This window comes from Perca flavescens, chromosome 8 (assembly GCF_004354835.1).
Source record: "Perca flavescens isolate YP-PL-M2 chromosome 8, PFLA_1.0, whole genome shotgun sequence".
Lineage (NCBI taxonomy): Eukaryota > Metazoa > Chordata > Actinopteri > Perciformes > Percidae > Perca > Perca flavescens.
In genome coordinates this window covers 12,021,809-12,044,299 of record NC_041338.1, presented here as the reverse complement: position 1 = coordinate 12,044,299, position 22,491 = coordinate 12,021,809, and the positions used below count along the sequence as shown (strand labels likewise).

General features: G+C 40.6%; 1 protein-coding gene across 1 annotated transcript in view; it reads left to right on the top strand.

Moving 5' to 3' along the window:
- The window catches only part of LOC114560365 (protein arginine N-methyltransferase 8-B), a 36,850-nt gene extending 14,669 nt beyond the window's left edge, over positions 1 to 22,181 (top strand). Inside the window, exons 4-10 of the mRNA XM_028585690.1 lie at positions 5,993 to 6,056; positions 7,057 to 7,199; positions 9,004 to 9,091; positions 10,393 to 10,508; positions 15,732 to 15,882; positions 19,661 to 19,782; positions 20,904 to 22,181. Coding sequence (XP_028441491.1) covers positions 5,993 to 6,056; positions 7,057 to 7,199; positions 9,004 to 9,091; positions 10,393 to 10,508; positions 15,732 to 15,882; positions 19,661 to 19,782; positions 20,904 to 20,987 — 768 coding nt within the window. The 3' untranslated portion in view covers positions 20,988 to 22,181. The remainder of the gene's footprint in view (positions 1 to 5,992; positions 6,057 to 7,056; positions 7,200 to 9,003; positions 9,092 to 10,392; positions 10,509 to 15,731; positions 15,883 to 19,660; positions 19,783 to 20,903) is intronic.
- Positions 22,182 to 22,491: the final 310 nt, after the last annotated feature.

The following is a 22,491-nucleotide window of genomic DNA, read 5'->3' as shown; positions in this document are numbered from 1 at the left end:
AACAGTGACTAACGTTTCGATGTAGGATTACATCTTCATGAGAGGACTCTCATGAAGATGTATATATGATAGAAATAAAACTATCAGAGTCCTCTGATGAAGATGTAATCCTACATCAAAACGTTAGTCACTGTTATGCACCTTAAGAAATAAAACTATCAAGTAAGAAGACATCTGTGTGGCACCGGCAATTTATTGTTACTTTACACTGTTTTGTCCTGCCGTGGTTGCACCAGATTGTTGTCTACAGAAGCGCAGAGCACTCTCTCTTTTTTATCAAATAATGTTATTTGCAGAGGGAATGTACATTAAAGGGAAAGGACAGCATGGAGAGCAGTATGTGGGATCTCAAATAACCAACAAGTAACAGTAAATAAATTGTGTATTTTATGTGGTCAGTCCATATACTCGAATCATTCCAGCTCTCACCAACCCCTGATATAAAACCACGGTCAGCAGCATTAATCCACAAGCTCACAGGTGCTGATTGTAATGCCTGCCCAGCATGAAATCACAGAGGGCCAACGTGAACTTGATCTGCAGGAAGGTATATCAGGGTCCAAAAAGCTAAAGCAACTCTGAAATTAAATGATTGCGGAGCAGATTTTAAACAAGTGGTTTAATGTGTGTTGTTTGCAGTGCACATCGACAGGATATGATCCAGCCTTCGACCACGAGGGCTCAATAAATCATTTTGCGTCTCATTCAAAGAGTCTTGTAATTTAGATAACTGCTCTCTGTGTTACACTCAAAACCCAAAAGACAAAAGTAAAGTAAAGGAGTGTTTGGTGTATAAAGTTGTACATAGAGCAAGCTAAAGAGAGTTGCCAACTTAGCAACTTTCTCTCTATTTTTATTTTTATTTTTCTTGAACTACACAGAATTCACAGAAGTGAGTTTAATTCAGTGTCTGGATCCTCTCTCTTCATTACACTTCAGTTCCACAGTCTATACAACATAAGCTTCGTTTGAAGACAGAAGATTTAGATGCAAGTTGATGAAATGGTAACAGCTTGATTAAAAAAAAACAATAATAGCTAATGGTGAAGCCAGTTAGAGTCTGTAAAGTTAAGATTTTTTTAATACTTTTTTTCTTTTCAGTTTTGTATATACAGGAGGTAAACAGTTACGCAGATATGCAAATTAGCATGGGACGTAGTCCAGTGACATTTCAAGCAGGCGTTGGCTACTTTCCATTAAACTTACTTTGATAAACACTTTACTTGAAGTTTTCTACATAAGCGTGACATGACATTTTCATGAACACATGACACTCACATGACACATGAACCCTAACCATAACCATAACCATAACCATAACTTGTTTATAATGTTTCATGACACGTTCATGACAGTGTCATGTCACTCTTATGTAGAAAACTTCAAGTAAAGTGTAACCCTTACTTTTCTCAGAATGTGACAGACCACAAATGGGTCTTGAGAGTTAAAACTCCCGCTGTTGACATGAGATGCCCATGTTGCTCGATTTCTCCTGGATGTAACATTAGGCAAGCATGGCTAAATGTTAGCTAGTTGATAAGCTAATAGTATACAAGTTTGTTCATATGCTTGTTGTAGAATTTACAAACAAAAAGTCTCAATGCAGCTTAAAATTCATTCAAAACTACAGGAAACAAACTGAACCTAAACTTAAATCCTAAATTAGGATTTAAGTGGGAGGGCTACAGTGACAGTGACTCCTCCTGACACTAGTGAGAGGTGCAAGAGGCACCGTGTGAGGGTGTGTTGACTCTAAACCCCGCCTCGAGGCCTCAGTGCTCCCACTGAAGCATGACTCTGATGGACACATGGCTAATGGCTGTCTCTTCTCGCAGAGATTCGGACAGAGACAGATGCGGAATCATTGCCAATTAGAGGGCTGACGCATAAAGCTGGTTTTTAATTGGCAGGGGAATCGGTGTTGTGTGTGAGCAGTTGACGGAAATACTGACAGAAGGCTGCGGGCGCCACCAGCAGCCTCCGCTAATAGACAGCATAGAATAGGGCTGCTCCAGTGTGGCAGTGCCAATGTCAAATCCTCGCACCCTACGCATGCTCAGTGTGAAACTGAAGACCTCAGCTAGAAAGCAGAAAGCCAGGATTACATTTTCAGCACAAAAAAAAAAAAAAGAAACATCCAAGTTGATAATTCCTTATTTGTCCATCTCACAGTTGGTGTGTTGCTTACACAGCATGTCGAATCCATTTCTGCCTCCAAAATAAAAGCCCCCGCAGACCTTCCACGAGAGGCCGAGGCAAAACTGAGTGCTTCTATTTTTTTTTTTTTTTTTTTTGCCTGGTCTCTCCACAAATGTCCCAGTCTGGGTTGGCCCTTTTTTTTTAAGAACCTTGGGTTGATTCAAAAGTCCCCTTTTTGATTACAAGCAAATGGATCTCTTGCAGCATGTATAAGTCTGCACACCTCCGACAAACAGAGTCCCAGGTAAGGTGGAACAGAGTGAGCACACTCAGGTGAAAATCTATACTCTTGGGCTCCCTGACGCTCTAAGGGGTTGGTATTGACAAATGCCTCCCTTTGAATTATGTTCTCATTTTGTTTGGGAGCCGCTTACTAGAAGTACCAAGAGTTTAATCTGATGAATGAAGGGGCTTTATTTTGTTTCTCCGTTATCGTTGGCACCTCAATTAATCAGCCATGAGTCCTGCATTGGTGAGCAGAACATTCAGTAGTATGTCAAACAAGGAGCTCAGGACTCGGAGGAAAAGGTATACAGTGAAAGGGCATGGAGAAAAATGTGAAAGAGATGCAGGTATTTCAGGCGGAGAGAAATGGGACAAATAAAAGAGCAGTGGGGCTGAGGATAATTTAAAAGAATTTGAAATGTCAATGACTAATGAAACTGGAAGTTGAAGGACTAATCATTAACTCAATTGCTTAAAGTAGGATGCTCTGGCAGCGTTTCAGGGACCGGCACAGAGGCTGGTCACCTTGTGAATTCTTTCCCTTCGTAATTCCAACCCCTCCTGGCAAATATCCAGCTGCCCAGTTTTCAATTTTGAAATCTTTTGCAAGCGGGGTCGTATTCACGACTGCAATGGAAGCCACCCACAGACAGACAATGAACAAAGATGACCTTGTTTTCTACTCCAGAGAGCACCTTATGGTGGCTGCAGGTGAATACATCAAAAATAGAGATTCAATTCTGGATTTGTCTTTACTCCAAAACACACAAGGAATTGGAATTCACTCTGATAAATCCCTCAAGAGCCAGAGGAGCCATATGAACATGACCGAAGGGAATGCCACTGCCTGTAAGGGCCACAGTGGGACATACAGTAAAGGATTGTCACTATTCCACTTAACTTCTAAGGAAATAAATAGCATCCTGGTAAAACAGCCTCATCTGTCTTTAGCAGTGGGGGAAAGTACATTTAGGTACTTGCACTTTGCTCTGCTAGTATTTCCATTTTACGATACTTTACTTCATTTGACAGCTTCAGTTTCTTTTCAGATTAAGATTTTACACAACAAAAAGTATGATAAGATTATAAAATACAACATTAAGCCAGTTGTTTCCAACCATTTTGGCTAGTGACCTCTCATGACCCTAATCCATTATTTCCCAAAACAAAAAAAATCCCTATAAAAAATGAATACAATTTTGGGTAGCAGAACTTAGTTTTTTTTTCTTCTTTCCTTGTGCATGAATCATCTCATGAGCCTCCAGATTTGTCTTGTGACCCTTAGCAGGGGGCTTGTAGGTTGGGAACCACTGGACTAAACCACCAAGTTAAAACTAGCTGCTACAACAATAACTATGCCACTTACAGTACACACTGATGCCATATGTAATAACATACAGTACAGGCCAAAAGTTTGGACACACATTCTCATTCATTGCGTTTCCTTTTTATTTTCATGACTATTTACATTGTAGATTCTTACTGAAGGCATCAAAACTATGAATGAACACATATGGAATTATGTACTTAACAAAAAAGTGTGAAATAACTGAAAACATGTCTTATATTTTAGATTCCTCCTAGTAGCCACCCTTTGCTTTTTTATTAATAAGGGAAAAAAGTCCACTAATTAACCCTGACAAAGCACACCTGTGAAGTGAAAACCATTTCAGGTGACTACCTCATGAAGCTCATTGAGAGAACACCAAGGGTTTGCAGAGTTATCAAAAAAAGCAAAGGGTGGCTACTTTGAAGAATCTAAAATATAAGACATGTTTTCAGTTATTTCACACTTTTTTGTTAAGTACATAATTCCATATATGTTCATTCATAGTTTTGATGCCTTCAGTGAGAATCTACAATGTAAATAGTCATGAAAATAAAGAAACACATTGAATGAGAAGGTGTGTCCAAACTTTTGGCCTGTACTGTATACAAAGTACGGTAACACTTTATTTGAAGGGGTGTAAGACTGACATGACACCGTCATTATTATGACATGACACCTGTCATGAACATGAAGGAGTCATTTTGAGTATTCATAACCGTTGTCATTAAGTGTCGTTCGGTAAATTATGACTCTTTGAATGCAAAGTTAGCATTGTCCGAGATGTCTTTGTCATGACAACTTGACATTAACAAAGACAATACAACCTGTCGATGTCTTTGTAATGACAACTTGACATTAACCTAGACAACATAACCTGCCATAAATGTGTCATGACAGGCCCAATTATCAAACTTTAATAAACTATTTAGCTCTATGTGTTAACATTACATTAAACTGTCATTAAGAGGTTGGTTTTTACATTGGCTGTCATGAGAGCATTATTATTGTGTCATCAATATTTTAGCAGTATATTTTAAGTAAAGTGAAACAATTTGGACCTGTCATGAAGTTTGATTTCATCATCAAATGCTTATATGAAGGTGTCATGAGTAATATCCTTGACCTCAGGTAAAGTGGAACCATTTGGACTTAGTCATTAACACTCAAAATGACTCCTTCATGTTCATGACAGGTGTCATGTCCTGATAATGACAGTGTCATGTCTTATGAACACCCCTTCAAATAAAGTATTACCTAATACAAACGTACATTTAAGTACATTATGCTGCTTATACTTACTTAAGTAAAGGATCTGAATACTTCTTCCACAACTGGTCTTTAGAGACTACCTGTTATGACCACAGCTAGCCATTACATATTTTAAGATTACTTTTGGGGCTTTTTTGCCTTTATTGGATAGGACAGCTTAAGACAGGAAAGTGGGAGAGAGAGGTGGATGACATGCAGCAAAGGGCCGCGGGTCAGAACTGAACCTGCGCTGCTGCGATACTGAGCCTTGGTGCACGGGGCGCACGTTCAACCAGATGAGCTACCAGGGCGTCACAAACTTCTAACAAAACATATGGATAAACATCAAATGTTCAGATTTAAATAATGTAAGACAGTGTTCTTGTTCTTGCATCCCCCTTCAAATTTAGCCCGAGTACATCTGTAATCCATATTGTCAATTGCTGCCGATTGAGCTTTTATCTGAGGCATTCCGGTAACATTTGAAGTCTTCTGAAGCTGCATTATACACAGACAGGACTACATTCCACTAAACATATCTTCCTCAAAGCATCATAGCCCTTCATCTATAGCTGTTTTAAAGCTTTAGTGCGTAACTTTTTGATATTAATAAACGTCTGTTACATTCAAGCCATTGCCAAAAGAGTTGCTACAAAGCTAATTAAGACTATCAGCTCCACACAACTCTCTCTGTATTTCTCAGTATGGCTATGTTCAGAAGATTGTGTTGTCCGGTGACATTCCCGCCTCAGAAGCTCGAGTGAAGATAATTACCTCTTCTGAAGAGTCCATTATGTTTGTTTAATCCTCCTTTTCCTCCTTAGCTGCTAGCAACTGCATCTAGGAGGGGTGGGGGCGCGCGCACGATCACATAGGGCTTGTATCAAGTGGACACGCCGACAGCGTTGTTGTCATTACTTAGAATTCCTCATGGGGGGGCAACAGAAACTACGCGCTATAGCTTTAATGTTGTTATGTCTTTTCTGCCAGATTGAATGTTCCAGTATATCCGAGTACTCAGAGAGGATCATCAAGGCCAACCACCTCGACAGCGGTAAGACCTGCAGCTGTTCCCCCTTGGCTCCATTCTGTTGACACTGCACTTCATCTGCAGCGAAGGGAGCAACAGACTAGGTTATAGGCGTGACAGACATAGTGAACGAGAAGGAGGAAGGGAAGGCTGGCAGATACACATGAGGAGGAGGAGGAGGAGAAGAAGAGGACTGGTGATAGGTATCACACCGTTGATTCTGAATAATCGTTAATCTGTGAGGACAGAGTCTCGTTCTGATCCTGTGTTCCATTTTCCATACTGCACTGGACCGGCTTATTTGTATTCATCTGCACACACACGCTGCCAACTTATGAAACTTCAAAGCATATGTTTACATCATAACACCCCTTTAACTTTGAAAATGTACTCCAAAGCTACTGACTGTGCATCTACCAAATGATAGCTCCACAACCCACCCTGCCAGCCAATGTTCTCTCTATAAACCTATGAATATCAATTATGCTCAAGTATTTGAAAGGAGAGTTTACACTATGTTTACTCTGAGTTGCAGACAGTGAATAAGCAGGAAAGCAATCACCCGTTAGACTAACAGGGTTCACATGTCATTCTGACAGACACTTTGAATCACCAGGGAAACTCTTTAATAACTTCTGGCCAAGGCAGAACAAACAAAGCTGACGTCTGCTAATCCGGAGAGGGCAAAGATCCACTCCTTCATTGTAAACCCCAGCTGGGTTGATTGTCATAAGGACACCATGGCTGTCGTGGTATCACATACTGTACAAACTTATTTCTGTCTCACACACCAGTTTATTTCTTGCACACAGTTAGAATACTGTCCTATCTGTGTCACATGTTTAATTGATGTATCATTTTGAGACATAACTTTGCTTTTCGATATGTCCTTAATACTCATTTATACACATTTAGGCATTATCGTTCCTACATTTTAGTGTTTAGGGGGTTTGTAAAGACCCTTTTTTTCACGCCAAAATATGAAAAAATGATTATCACTTAAAACATATGTTGTGTGTTGCAGTGATCACCATCTTCAAAGGCAAGGTGGAAGAGGTGGAGCTTCCTGTTGACAAGGTTGACATCATCATAGCTGAGTGGATGGGCTACTGCCTCTTCTATGAATCCATGCTCAACACCGTCATCTTTGCCAGAGACAAGTGGCTGGTAGGGTGTGTGTGTGTGTTTGTGTGTGTGTGTGTGTGTGTGTGTGTGTGTGTGTGTGTGTGTGTGTATAGACATGATATGTAAGTTGATCCGGAAGTAACATCAGTAACAAATATCCCAGACAAAATAAACTAACACCGCAATAGCCATGAAATAATGAATCATGAATGTAAATATTATTAGCAAATATTGTAATAATCCTTACAACCCAATACTTGAGTAAAGTATTTCAAGAGTTAGGCTGACATTTATATAGCGCAGCTATCATCCTTTAAAACAGTAGCCCCAAACAAAGCCCTGTTTATTTGCAACCCCTCATTGCATGAATAATTTTTAAAGGCCCTAAAACGTAAATTATCCAAAAAGGCAATATCCTCCAGGGCACGACAGAAAGATCTGCAATATGCAGTGGAGGGATATGTTCAAAGTTAGAACATTACTACTTTCGATAATAATGCTATATAGAACCACAACTGTTAACTTAAGTCCAGTTTTACAGATTGTAACTGTTATGTACTTAGCTACTTAAACTACTTATTGATAATTGATATAAGTTAGCTCGCTAGCTTTACTTACCTTGGAGCAGACATATGTAGCTATTCTTATTAATCTTCGAGGCATTTAGCTGTGAGTGAGGTCTCCCACACTGCTTAATCCATTGTCGGCATCTTTCCGCTTGGGTCTTGGGCTTTGGAAAGGCGAAAAAAAACGACCCCTCCCTCTAAACTTTTGGGGTACCTGGTGTCAGACTTGCAGGTGCCATAGGCGCATCATTTCACCATCTTGCTGAAATCGTAATGTTTGACGGGGGTCCTTCTCCTTAGTTACAGTTGCTGAGCTAGGATTGGACGAGGACCGTTCAAGGGCGGGGTTTTGCGAACGGTCAATTAGGAGATACTAACCTATACATTTACTGGCGAGTGCAAAGTTAGTATGACCAAGTGACTACGGCTGTTATGATCAGCGGGTGAGGTTGTAAGAGAATGGGGATTTTTTGCTGAGGTTGTAAGATGTAGATGGAGGAATGATGCCCAGAGGTTTGCAGGAAGGAATGATGAGTAACAGAGGAACGCCGGAGTGTGGCTGGACTGGAGCAAAGCCGAGGTGCGGAAGGGTGGTAGGTTGGAAGGCAGACGGCAGGGCAGGTCCCAATGCTCTGTACCTGGCTCAAATTCCCCCTTATGTCAGCTAAACTCAACTAGCAATGTAGCGCAGATATGACCAACGGCTATCGGAGCTCTGTAGCCGGCTACCAGTAACCTATTGTCGGCTGAACACGACTACAGTGTAAAAAAGAGACTTTCTGGGCAGAATTGTCATTCCATCCATCTTGCTACCTCTCAAAATAAACTTGCAACCCCAGATGGGGATCCCGACCTTCTGCTTTAAAATATACAGCAATATATACTACTAAATAGCTACGATACCACGGATAAAACCAGAGATATAAATTAACTTTATTGTTGATATCATATACTCAAAACATGCCAGATTGGGGAATATACAGTATGTTAAATGAATAGGAAGTCTGGGATGTTAGCAGGGATGTTACATTATTAACTACTACTCATATTATTGTTTATTGTCTTCTGTAATTGGAAAATAATACTTATAGTCTTACAGTTATACATCATGAACAGCTCTGCTATTCCAAGTCTGTGCGCAGAGGGAACAATAACACCTCAATAATTCCAACTTGTACTTGGCTGAGGACTGAAATGTCACCGCTGCTGTAATGTAGACCTTTTTACAATGTGTTCAGGATTAATTGCAGAGTTATTTCCTTGCCTCATTTGTCAAACAGAAACCCGGTGGATTAATGTTTCCTGACCGTGCCTCTCTGTACGTGGAGGCCATAGAGGACAGGCAGTACAAAGACTTCAAAATACATTGTAAGTTCGCTGTGAAGAGTGTTTAATATGTGGGACTGGATGTGTGTTTTACCTGAACCTGGACTGTGACATGGCACATACTTGTACTGTACCCACTGCCTAGTTCTTGGGTTGCTGTAACCACGATTATGTCTTCACATTTTAAGTGAACCATGGATGCAGAACACCGTCCACACCTCCGCCTTGTACTCACACGAGTGTGGGTGTACTCATGCACAACCTTTCCAGCCCTGCAAATTATTTTGAAAAGCTTTTCCTCAGGCATAACACTGGGGTTGGAAATTTATATTATAAGTCAACAAGCCTCTCCATCTCTGTATCATCCCACTCTAAACCTGCTGGGAGGACTGTGGGCGATGTTTTGCTTGCTGGACACAAAGCATCAGAGACAGTGTTAAGCCAGTGCACAACCTAGACGACAACAGGCACGCAAACAGGACAATAGCAAATAGACCTCCTACCCACACTCCCCCATACATCTGGGAAATTACACAACCACACTGCACCATAAAGTCATATAATTTGCTCACTGCACTGCAAAAGCTTTCCAATGATGTCTGGATACCATTATTCTGTATTTGTGAAGTTTACACATAGCCAGACTGAGACGAATAGTGATACAAGTGCACATATTAACCACAAACTTCTTTTTCTCTGGGCTAGATGGCCTTTTAAAGTGGCCTTCTGAAGCACTCCGGTATTCTAAGAGCATCCTGCGGTCATTAGTGCTACTCTGGGCTGCACAAGTTAAGTGCAGCCAAGAGTTAAGTGGGCAACAACAAATGCAAATACAGTGCATTACACTTCCCTGCAGGGTTTGTGACCTGTTCATTATCACCAGCTCTCCGACACACTCAAGTAGTTCTTGCCTTTTGGGCCATGATAGAAATGTTTGCCCACACACTATCTTAAGGAGCTTAATGAATAATGTATGGCATGATTTAGCCAAAGCTGCAAGGATTTTCTAGGCAAGATTGGAGGCCGCGTTCAAGGAGGCTCATGTTTATAAATCATCACTGAATACAATAGGACTTTTATCTGTCAAAAGAAAAAACGGTTCTAAACTGACAGGAGGTCTAACTCTGGGGGCGTAAATCAAAGTATTTTGGGATGCTCTGGGAGTAAGACCTATTGTTTTACAGCAGGAGCCTAACAGTTTGTACTGTATCTCCTGTGGCTTCTCCCAGCCTAGAAAACTGAATAAACTGAATCAAAACTTGGAAAGAAGAAAACGATGTCATGTGTTTGCAGTTTACAAAGATTCACTAAAAAAACATGCTGGCTGATGCTGTATTTGCCAGGGTGGGAGAACGTGTATGGCTTCGACATGACCTGTATCCGTAATGTTGCCATGAAAGAACCACTGGTGGACGTAGTGGACCCTAAACAGGTGGTGACCAACTCCTGCCTCATCAAGGTTAGTAAAATATTGACAATACTCTTTGCTGATGGCAGATGATCAGTTCATGCCTGAATAAATCTCTGCTGTTGACCCAATGCAGTGCAGATGAGAGTTTACATTGGTGTATATAGCAAACCTGTCAACAATGGGATTTAAAAAAAAAAAGGGACATTTTCCATCCTCCCGCCCCGGGCCGTCCCATCAGCCCTACCACTGTTCCGGCTTATATTAGATAAAGCATAACTTTGACCGACGCTGCTTTTCATTAAAGGTCCTATGACATGCTGCTTTTTGGATGCTTTTTATATAGACCTTAGTGGTCCCCTAATACTGCATCTGAAGTCTCTTTCCCGAAATTCAGCCTTGGTGCAGAATCACAGCCACTAGAGCCAGTCCCACAATGAGCTTTCCTTAGGACGTGCCATTTCTGTGTCTGTAGCTTTAAATGCTATAGAGCTCAACAGTCCCACTCACAGCGGGTTCCGAAAGTAAAAATACAATGCAATTTCTCCATTGACAACTGGAGTATAAGCCATAACCGTCGATGGTAGACTTAAAACCAGCTACGACATGACTAAGCGACATATGCTCAAATAGACGCCAAAAGTTCATGGGGCACCAACCTTGTTCTGAGATAAATGTCTTTTATTTGCAATTTCTTGGATAAGTACTCCATTATCCTGAACAATCCCACAATCCCACAGTGGTGCCTCTGATTGGTGGAACTCATGCTGGTGAGGAGGGGGAGCTGCCGGCACAATCCGTCATGCAAATGCGCAAAATGCTAATCCTCTTTTACGACGATTTACGACACTGCACAAATCACTATCTGTTCCACGCTTCTGCCGTTAGCCTCTGCCGGGAAGCTAACATTAGTTTAGCAAACAGCTAATTCGGCAAACTGCTAGCCGACAGCTTGATTCAGTCTAAAATAACGTTAACTCAAACTTCAAACTGGGAAAGCAGGCTACAGCTGACAGCCGTTTTAACGGTTATTTTCAGGTTTTATTTTGAGGGTCTTTTAAAGTTATTACATGCTGTCTCAGCTAGCGGTTAGCCAAATTAGCTTAGTTAGTTAAACTAACGTAGCTTCCTTTATTCAGTGGTGCACGGTGGTTTATGGGATGAGTAGTTCCTTCGCTATGAAATGACGATATGTACACAGTCTTGTACTTTTGACTTTTTGGGGGTTTTCTGTTCATTTTTTTACTCAAAATGATATGTTGTATGTTTATGAGTCACGTACCATCTGGTTAGCTTAAGGCATGGTCTAAAACTCTTTATATACAGATTTTTCCAGACGTCAATGGGAGAAATTAATGGGAAATTTACTTCCGGAACCCAAGGTCTCTCGGAGGAGGGGCGGGACTGTTGAGCTCTATTGAGGAGGAGAGAGGAGGGGCAAGGTGGAGGGTGGGGGTGTGGCCTTGACCAACTGCCATGCTTTCGCTCGTTTGCAAGCCATGATGTCTCTCTCTTTCTCATGGGTGGGCCAAATTCTCTGGGTGGGCAAAGCAGAGAAAGGGGAGGTAACCTTTCCCCTTATGGCGTCATATAGGGAATGTTCCAGATCGGCCCATCTGAGCTTTCATCTTCTCGAAGGCAGAGCAGGATACCCAGGGCTTGGTTTACACCTATCGGCATTTCTAGCCACTGGGGGACCACAGGCAGGCTGGGGGAACTCATATTAATGTTAAAAAACCTCATAAAATGAAATTTTCTTGCCATGGGACCTTTAAGTATGGATGAGCCACCACCCATTTGGTGAGATACTTGCACAAATCTTTAGTTTAGCCTTTTGGGAACGGCTGCTAAATGGACCTTGTGGGGGGATTGTTTTCTCATTTACATGACACATTTTTCCTGTTACCACCATTTTCTAAAGCTGGACCACATTTGCTAGGTGAAAAAAAAACTGTACCAGAAGTAAATGAGCTGACCATACAGTATGTAATAATGATTGATTCAGTAGTACAATGTCAATACATTAGCAGTTGACCCATAGAGAATGCTAAGTAAGATGGCTATTATAAACTATAATGCAGAGATGCCAGCATGATTACAGTGGTAAAACACACACATACATTTACAGTACTATAACTACTCAGTGATATTGATTGATTGGTAAACATATTGTACTGTATGACATGCTGTGGCTGCTATGGGTATAACCTCAATGTGCAGTTGATGCCCTGCGCGTCTCACTGTGTGGATTAGACTGATCCGGCTGCTGTGCAATGCATGTCAATAGCAGCCCGTCTCGTCCACCTGATTGTGCTTCTTGTCACAGTGACCTTCTTATCGCCGCCATTGATTGGACGGCTCTCCCCTGTCTCACCTCTGTCCTGGTAAAAAATTGCTGTGTGATTAATCATACCATGACTTCAGTATTGCTTTTCTCATGTTGCTGATTATCAATTTGTTGTCATTGTTAATTTGAAGAAGGCCTGAGGGGCCAAAACATAGAGATATGCATATGGAGCCAGACTGTGTGACATTTTAATTCTAATTTTCTAAGTCTACCTCCAGTGATCAGCACCTCACTACAACCCTTGCTGTGCACAGAGGTGGAAAAAGTACTAAAATATTGTACTCAAGCAAAAGTACCAAAGCTTTGATGAAATGTTTCTCAAGTACAAGTGAAATTACTTATCTGAAAAATTACTCAAGTAAAAGTAATAAGTAGTTCATTTAAAATGTACTTTGATTAAAAGTTACCTTGTTACATAAAAAACAACTGTAAAACGGGGCGGGGGATCTCTCCCATGTAGTGAAAATAGGACAAGGGGTCATGAATCCAAAACTTTTTTGTTTTTAATTAAAGAAAAATCAATACAATGTATAAACATCTATACATATATATACACATGTAATAAAAACATAAAACATTAGATGTATGTGAAGTAATTTAGCCAGTGTCCTATACATTGTCCTACGGGTTGCGAGAGCTAGACAAAAATTAGTAATGCCACGAAACATGTTGTTTTGCTAATTGGCAATTGCCAATAATAATGATAGCAAATTTTCTATTAGTCATGAAAACTTTGTTTGAAGTACCAATGCAGAAATACTTACCAAAACATGCATGGAGTTATTGAATGCTGCCAGTTCAGTCACCTTTGGCAGGTACATCTGGCATTGCATGACGATACTGTTGGCCCTCTTGAATTTAAATGTAAAACAGCCTTTCAAATGTGGCCAAGGATTTTTTGTCTTTTTGGGCAGCAGAATTCGATGTTTCAGCTAGCATTTCTACCGAAACCGTCAACGTTTTTTTTGTTGTTTTTTTTACTCAGTAACGGATGGGTAATGTAGCGAAATACAATACTTCACTCAAAACGAAATCAAGTACATTTTAAATTACCGATTTTAAAAACTACTTGAAAAATACACAACAATTATACAGTTAGTGAGTAAATGTATTTTGTTACTTTCCACCTCTGGCTATGTGCTGTTTTTTTTTTCCAGTTTTTATTTCCTTTGATATCACATAGTCTTTCATTTATAATGCAGTGAGATATTACATAAAACCAGCAACGAGATCAGTCATGAGAGTTTAATAGAAAAATCTATGAAGCTGATGGGAATGCTGCTTGGGATCTTGTATACAAAATAAATAAATTAAATAGAAGCCTTACAACAATGATTCCCTGCTGACAAGCTTAATTGTTTTCAAATGGATCACTAACAGACCTCATTAAAGTTGCATAGCCACGGAGAAGTACACATAGGACCTCGTGTTATTAAACTGCTGCTTGAAACTTTGGTAGCAAGACTCAGTGAGGATTATAACCACCAAGTATAATCCTGCAGAAAATAATTAATTTACATTAACAACCTGCATGATAGGGCTCTTAAATGTTTCATTTCGCCTTCAGAGTAATTGCAAGGCTGTAAACATTGCAGTGCATTCTATATTACTTAAACTTTGAAATGTGACTTTGAGAAGTTTGTACTGCATGACCAGAGTAAATATCTGGTAAATGTGTTTATGGGGGTGATCATTTTCTAAAGACAGCAGGGGGGGATCTGACATTAATACAGCATTGTTTTCATTGGCAGCAAACATAAGGCTCATTCCTCTAACTAATGTGGCATCTGGCACCAAAGTCAGTGAATAACTAATATCACCGCTGGTACATGAAACAAGATTATCACACCTCTGCCTACATTTTTACCCTTCTGGGTACTGTGGGTTTTCATATGAGCTGCACCCCCCTGTGTTACACAGCGATCAAAGCTAACGTGATATGTTGTGGCGCAGTGCCGTTCACCTGGAAACAACATGTTCTTTTCAGAACATGTCCTCGTGGGACGATGGGTTATCAGATACCCTGTTAAACTGACTTGAACCAAAGTACATTTACAGATTTAGGGTTTCTAGCACCATGCGTGAATAACATCTGGAGCCTGACCATAGTTAGAGCTCCAGATGACCTATCTTTGTCCTACCTACACAAGGGTTACGGGCTTAATTATTGATGGTTATTATATTAGCACAGTCCCACTGGAGTCTGGTGACCCTATATCTGTCTGCAGGTAGAAGCGGTGCTGTATTTCTTTGTGTTGGTTTTTTTGTTGGTTTCCTTAATGTATTGCATGATGTGACATTATAGAATTTTTCTGGATTTGCATTTTTAGATTGTTTTAAGATTGCAGGATCATTAGTTGGAGGTTTAAAGCTGATTGAGATCAGAACTACAGAGTAAAGGAATAACGATTGCACTCACACGTCTGTAACAAAGACTGTGTATAAAGATGGACGACACGTCTTCACTAGCCTACCTCCTGAAGTGAAGCTCTGCTAGCTTTATTTTGCTCTGTAAACACTGGTCTGTACCATAGCCTGGTCTGTACCCTAAAAATAACGCCAGCAGCCAGTTAGCTTAGTTTAGACTGGAAGCAGTGGAAAACAGCTAGCTTGGCTCTGTCCAAGTAGTAAACATCGATTTACCAGCACAACTACAGCTAACTAATCTAGTTTCTCTAATCTACGACATTATTGTTTAATTTTATGTCGTTGTTAAGCCAGCTAGCTTTTTCCCCAATTTTCAGTCTTTGTGCTAAGCTAACCAGCTGCTGGCGGTAGCTTCATATTTTTTAAACTCTTTGCATACTCCCCAAAATATCGAAATATTCATTTTAAAAGAGAACAAGATGTGAATAGGGAGATCGTTGTCATAGTTTTGTTTATGTGCTCCGGATATTTGAGAAGAGCCCATCTCTTTACTCCCACAGGAGGTGGACATCTACACAGTGAAGACTGAGGACCTCTCATTTACCTCAGCGTTCTGCCTACAGGTCCAAAGGAATGACTACATCCATGCACTGGTCACTTACTTCAACATTGAGTTCACCAAGTGTCACAAGAAAACTGGTTTCTCCACCGGTAAGATCCCTAACACATGGTTTCATACAGCGATATGTGTGTACAGTAAGTAAGTATGAGAGCAATATTATGTATTATAGTGATGGTAGTCTAAAAAAATATATAAATCTCTTTTTTGATTACCAACCTTCAAAGCAATAAAACAGCACTTTTGGTTCCAATTTGATATGCTGTCGTCTCTTAAAGGTCCAATGTGTGGGAATTTCTCCCATCTAGCGTCGAGATCATATATCTCGAACTCTATCGCGCCACGCAGTTCAAAGTACGTATTACAGCTGTGGTAGCCTTCATGCTTTTTTCTGATGCTGATTGCTCTTTTCAATATCCTTTTTCTGGGCAAAGAAGAATGTGAATATGTGTGGTCCTCCATGTTTCCTTCTTCAAACTTGCCGGGGCCGGGAAGCTACGATACCCATTAGCTGCACCTGCAAAAACGCAAAAAGGCGGAGCAGTATGTCCCGTATGTCGCTTACCAGCTAACGTATTTCAAGATGGCGCATGAATATTGAGCATCTACCCCAGTTCATGCAAAAGCAAATGTGAAATTTCAAGCCAAAAGGAATACTTGGAATTGATGGTGGTGGTAAATATTCATGAAAAGGACAAGTTTGTTAGAGCTTAGATCGGGCCCAAAAAAATCAAGCCCACAGGGTCTGGTCGGGTCAAGTTCGGGCTTGGGCTCGGGCAGAGAATATAAGTTTGTGAACGGGCAACACAGATTTTGAGAATGAACAACTAAAAACATTACACACTGGACCTTTAATGGCTTCAGTGAGCTCTGTAGAGATGAAATTTGCAATGTAAAAGAAGCAGGCCCTCTTGATTCTCAGCAAGGGAACAAAAGTAATAATGTTATGGGCTAAACTTGAAATGAAACAGCCCTTACAACAAATGCTGTAAAACATTTATCGGTTTGAATGCATGAAAGCACGGACCTCTGAACAGGTGGACAAAAAAGTGCTCAACGTAATAGTGTTTAGATGTGTTAATTAGTTAGGTTTAAATGTGTTACCCTCAGCCAGGCTTGTTGCTTCCCCCTGCTTAAGTTTTTATGCTATGCTAAGCTAACTGTCTCCTGTTTGTAGCAGACAGATGTCTGTATGTTAAATACGAAGCTACGAAGCTACGAGCCAGCAACAGTTAGCTTAACGGCTGGGAGCAGGAGGAAAATGGCCTGATCAATCCAAAGATAAAAACGACTTAACATCACGTAAAACCACTAAACTTGTTTCATTCAGGATATCCCAACAAGGTATAATGTGTTGATTAGTCAAACTTGGAGGTGCTGGTAGGTGTATATTTTCATACATTTTTAGACAGTGCCAGGCTAGCTGTTTCCCCCTGCTTTCAGCAAGCTAAGCTAACCGAGTCGTGGCTATAGCTTAATATTTAACGTGCAGATGAGAGTGGTGTCAATCTTTTCATCTCACTTAGTTTAAAAAGTGTATTTGATTATCCAGTACTGGACATAAACAAACAATGAGAGTTAAATATTCACAAACTTTTAACTTTACATTTAGCTAAATCAACTTATATTTGTTGGCAAATGTCCTTGCCATAGGGAACCCAGACCATAGACATTAGGATGTGAGTTGTGGTGCGGTTCATGCTGGTAGCAAGCACTTCACACACTACTGCAAGGGAGGAAAAATGAGAGAACAAGGGAGGATATGGCTGGATTTGTTTCATATGAACTGGAACCAAATTCCACTTCATTGAGCAGACAGAAAACATCCACAGGCAAACATTTTATGTGGAACCAAATGTTCCAAGGAGCCTGAAATCATGACCATCAGCTGGACAGCTTCACTAGGCACTTGCAGTATTAATGTAGTGAAGTCAGATGGGAGTAACAGGCATACAACACCCTAGGTTATACAGTGGCCCTCTACTAATACATAAAAAGAGCATTCCTTTCTAATGTGGTCTGTGTTAAGACTTTAAAGGCATCTATCACAATAGTAAACGATATTGTCACTTTACATTAGAGCAATTCAAATCAGGCTGATCTGTCATGATCGAAACATGACAATCAGCCTGGATTGAACATGATGGATTGGAGTGAACAAATGATGTTGTGTCAAAATCTGTGTGTGACTGACCTCTAGTGGTAGTGGTAAATATTGTACATTAAAATTGGGACGTAGAGCAGACCGTATCAGTGTAAAGGCTGGTTTGAACAATAGATCTGTACGGCCTCTGGTACTGATAATCTTGTATATATCAAATGATGGCATCACCAAAACCATGTATCTTTTCCATAAAGAGAACTATATATCAAATAATTTCCTCCTCTGCCCTACCCACTTCCCCTCTATTGATTTTCTGTAAGTTTGTCTGTCAAGCATGTTTTTCAATGTCAGACCCAAAGACTCGAGATTTGTCTGCCAAAACTTTAAGATACAGATCAAAAACTTACAGACAGTGAGAGAGCCAAAGTGTGCAACTGATTCCCCATATGACAGGCACACACATACTCTCAGCCAAGGAGGAAAAAAACGGCAAACAGGGGTCAAAGATTACAATTCATGCTAGTCAATAGAAATGCCATCTCATCTACTAAATAAGCATAAGAAACACAGCTAGCTTGTCAGTGTCTTTATTGAATTCTGCCCAAAGGAAACGGAGAGCCCAGCCTGTGCAGCAGCCATGATGATTGACAAGCCCTTTCATCTATGGACTCACAAAGAGCTCGCCCTTAAAGGCAGAGCTACCTGCCCAGCTGGCAGAAATTCGATTTAAGGGCTACTGACCTTTTGAGTCTCTGTGATGGTCAGGGCACTGGGGATGCTCTGGCCTATTTTAGGGTTGGTGTGTCAGATTGTACCTGTTGTCTGTGTTTCCATGCATGAACACACACACACACACACACACACACACACACACACACACACACACACAACACAAACATACACACAGATGAGTGCACATAAGATGGCACAATAAATACAAAGTGATGAAAGAAGATTGTCATGTGCAACAGTGGAGAAGTCAAGAATGCAGTCATGCATTTCCCGCCTTTCACTTCAGCGCTGTTATCTTGAATTCAGGTTGAGCTACCTGCTCTCTTTGCACCATCGCTTCACAACCAGAAGGACACAGACTCAGTTCCATACCTCTGTTCTTCCCATTGTACAGTTTGTGTTTATTCTCATGCCTGACATTCACGTCAGGTAGAAAGAAGAGTGTATTACTTCCTCTGGTAGCCCCATGATGGACTGACAACCTGTCCAGGCTGTCTCGCTGCCTTCTGCCCAGTGTTTGCTGGCATATAGACATAAGATCCTTGGTGATACTGAAGAGGGTTAAACTGGGTAGACAACTGAAAGGTGTGTTGCCAAAGTTGAAAACTTTTGTTGGTACTTTTTTATCAGTAACCCTTTATGAAGGATTTAATTGTAACTGATGGCTTTCTTGGCGATTAATAAATAATTTACTAAAGCTTTACAAATCAGTTATAAGTGATTAATAAGAAAACATTTGGGTTGTCAGATTGTGTATAAATCCCATTAGGTAATGCTCAAAGGGTTTTTTCACAACCTTGCAACCAGTAAATCTATAAAGCATCAATACATGATTTATTAGCCAGTACTAAAGTCATTAGTCACAACTTCGAAATCCTTTATGAAGGCTGCTTTATTAGAAAGTGGTCCGACTTCGTTATAAGATTGAAATTGCTGATGTACATTTTTGAAATGTGTGTTTCTGTTTGTGTGTGTGTGTGTGTGTGTGTGTGTGTGTGTGTGTGTGTGTGTGTGTGTGTGTGTGTGTGTCCCAGCACCAGATGCTCAATACACCCACTGGAAGCAGACAGTGTTTTACCTGGAGGACTATTTGACGGTGCGGAGAGGAGAGGAGATCGTCGGCAGCATTGACATGAAGCCTAATGAGAAAAACATTGTGAGTATTGTACCGTCTATTGTTGGTATTGTGTAGTAGGGTTAGTAGGGGAATAATAACACCAATGATATCTGCCGTGAAGTGATGTATTAGTCACTAGTCATGTTTAGTGGCAATGTATTGTGTGTTTATACAGTATATCAGGGGTCGATGCATAGACTGTACAAGTGAAGCCAAAATATATCTATCCTCCATGTTAGTGGATAGGACATCTAAAAAAAAAAAAAAATCAAAGTACACGTCAAATACATTTTCCCAAACATGGTTTCTGTCATTTCAGGTAGTTGTTACCACGCTGATGCTTGTTAAGGTATTCATGGTTTTTGGTACGCTATAAAAACGGAGCGAAACTTCATGATTGACAGCTGGGATTGACTTGCGATTGGTCAGGCAGTTGTATGGGAGGGACTTTGATAACGTAGCTCCAAAGCCAGATCACTACTGCGCAGACTCCGGCTCCAAAATTACAAGCTGGCATCCCAGCTGGCATATCTGGGATATTTTGGCTTCACTTCTGTACAGGGAGATGAAGTGGAGACTCGTCCATTTTTATAAACAGTCCATAGAATATATAGGAAAATATAGAATGTAAGAAAATGTATAATACAAATATAATATATAACAGTGTTTCACTGTATTATTTGAGCTCTTACCTTTTTTATATATCTCCTAGCTAAGAAAAGATTAATTTCCTGCGCTGCCTGCCTGCCCACAACAGATTGTTTTCTCCTCACTGTTGGATAGTGGTCAAGCAATCAGCAGCACTGCAGTGACTTCCAGACAAACAACAACAGATTCTATTGTTGACCCTGTCTGTATCCTCTCCTCCCCCTCTGGGATGGATAATAGGGGCTCTCTTCTTCCTGTTGTCTCACACAAACAGTCTGGGCTTACTTAACACCATATCCTGCTGTCAGGTCAAAATGGGAAAATCTGACTGTACTCCGTAGACTGTATAAAACATTGTTGTACCCTCTGGTCTTACTTTCTTTCTTTTTTTTCAGTTTCTGCTAAGTACGGATTTGCTTAATCACTACCTCCCCTCTCTCTCTCTCTCTCTCTCTCTCTCTCTCTCTCTTCTCTGACAACCATCTTTCTTTTCTCCCTCTCTTGACCTGCAGCGAGACTTGGACTTTACCTTCGAGCTGGATTTCAAAGGACAGCTGTGTGAAGCGGCCATATCCCACGACTACAAGATGCGTTAAGCTGGACTGGGGTGGGGGGGGACGGTGGTGCCCCACTGAATACAAGCCCTGAACACCAGAGGGAGACAGAGACACTCCCATCAAACACAGACAGACACATTGTGCGATGTAAGAGGTTCCGTAGAATAGGAGACCAGACAGGGCCAAAGACCAAGCAGATGTGGCCCATTGGCAATATCACTATTGTCACTACAGTGTTTGTTGAAGGCAGGGAGTTACTCGTGTTGTATGTTAAACAAATCTGAATGTAACCCAGACAAAAAGAGGTCAGGAATATTTCCTCGTCTTGATGAATGTTATTGACCATTGATGTGCGTATATGTGCGATGGAGTGATGTACCTGTGCGTTTTGTACAGTCAGTATTTGTTTTCCACAGTAACCCCAGACCTTATGGAGGGATAATTGCCATTTTTAAATGACAGTAGAGCTAATGCAATCCATTACTGTATTGTCCGCATTGCTTTTAGGAGGCAATACATTGAAGGTGCAACTCTTATGTCATATTATGTACCGTAGGGAATGACTATTTATCAAAGACGCACTTTCATTTATAGTGTGCAGTGCCACTTAAGCAAATGTCAATTTAGCCATGTCGGAAAACTGACAGCAATGGAACGCCACAGCCAAGGACGAACCCGGCGCAGTATGTGTAATGTGAAAGGTAACGCGTGTTTGCATAGTCAGTGTAGTAGTAGCTTTACTGTGAGCGTGTAACAGAGGGTGTCACACTGTCGCACAGCCTGGTCTCCAGATGTGCTCCGTGCTGTCACTTTGAGCAGTGACGTTGACATGCTGCATTTAGCTTTTTTTTCCTATAGTTTCATATATAGACGCTGGCCACTCTCCTTGTATTGGTTTATTGATATTAGATTTGACTTAAATGGCAGGCTCAAGGCATGAAGCTTCTTTAGTCTTCATCTGGGCACAATCCATGTCAAGCAATCCAACCCCACATAGTCCTAGCAACTAGCTCTGATCTCAGAAAAAGTATTTCCAAGAGGAGACAATGGAGTAACGATTATGATATGTTTTTTTTATATATCAGAAATATGGGTTTCTTACAACCAAATTGCCCCCAAAATAACTTGGAAGCATGCATGTACGTTGTATGCAACCCATACAACAGTCTTCCCAGGTAAAATGAATGATTACTTCCATTGAATTTTGGTTGTTTTATTTTTTATTTCATAGCATTTGAAAAAAAATAATTTTGGAATGGTTTGAAAACAGTATCCTGACTAAATGCTGACTTAACCAGTCTGTGATTCACTCAACATCCTCTGACCTTAACTATTAGTCAAAATAATTCATGAGGAGAATTAAGTACATTTAAATTAGGTTTATTGACCATGAAAATAAACCTTTTTAGTTTTTTGAAAAGAGGTACAAAAACGTTTTAAAAAAGCGCCAAAAGCATACAAAAAAAGGAAAAGGAAAACCTAATGAGATTGAGAATCATGTTTCTTGTAACATGCACACTAGTAGCACACGATGACAATGTGG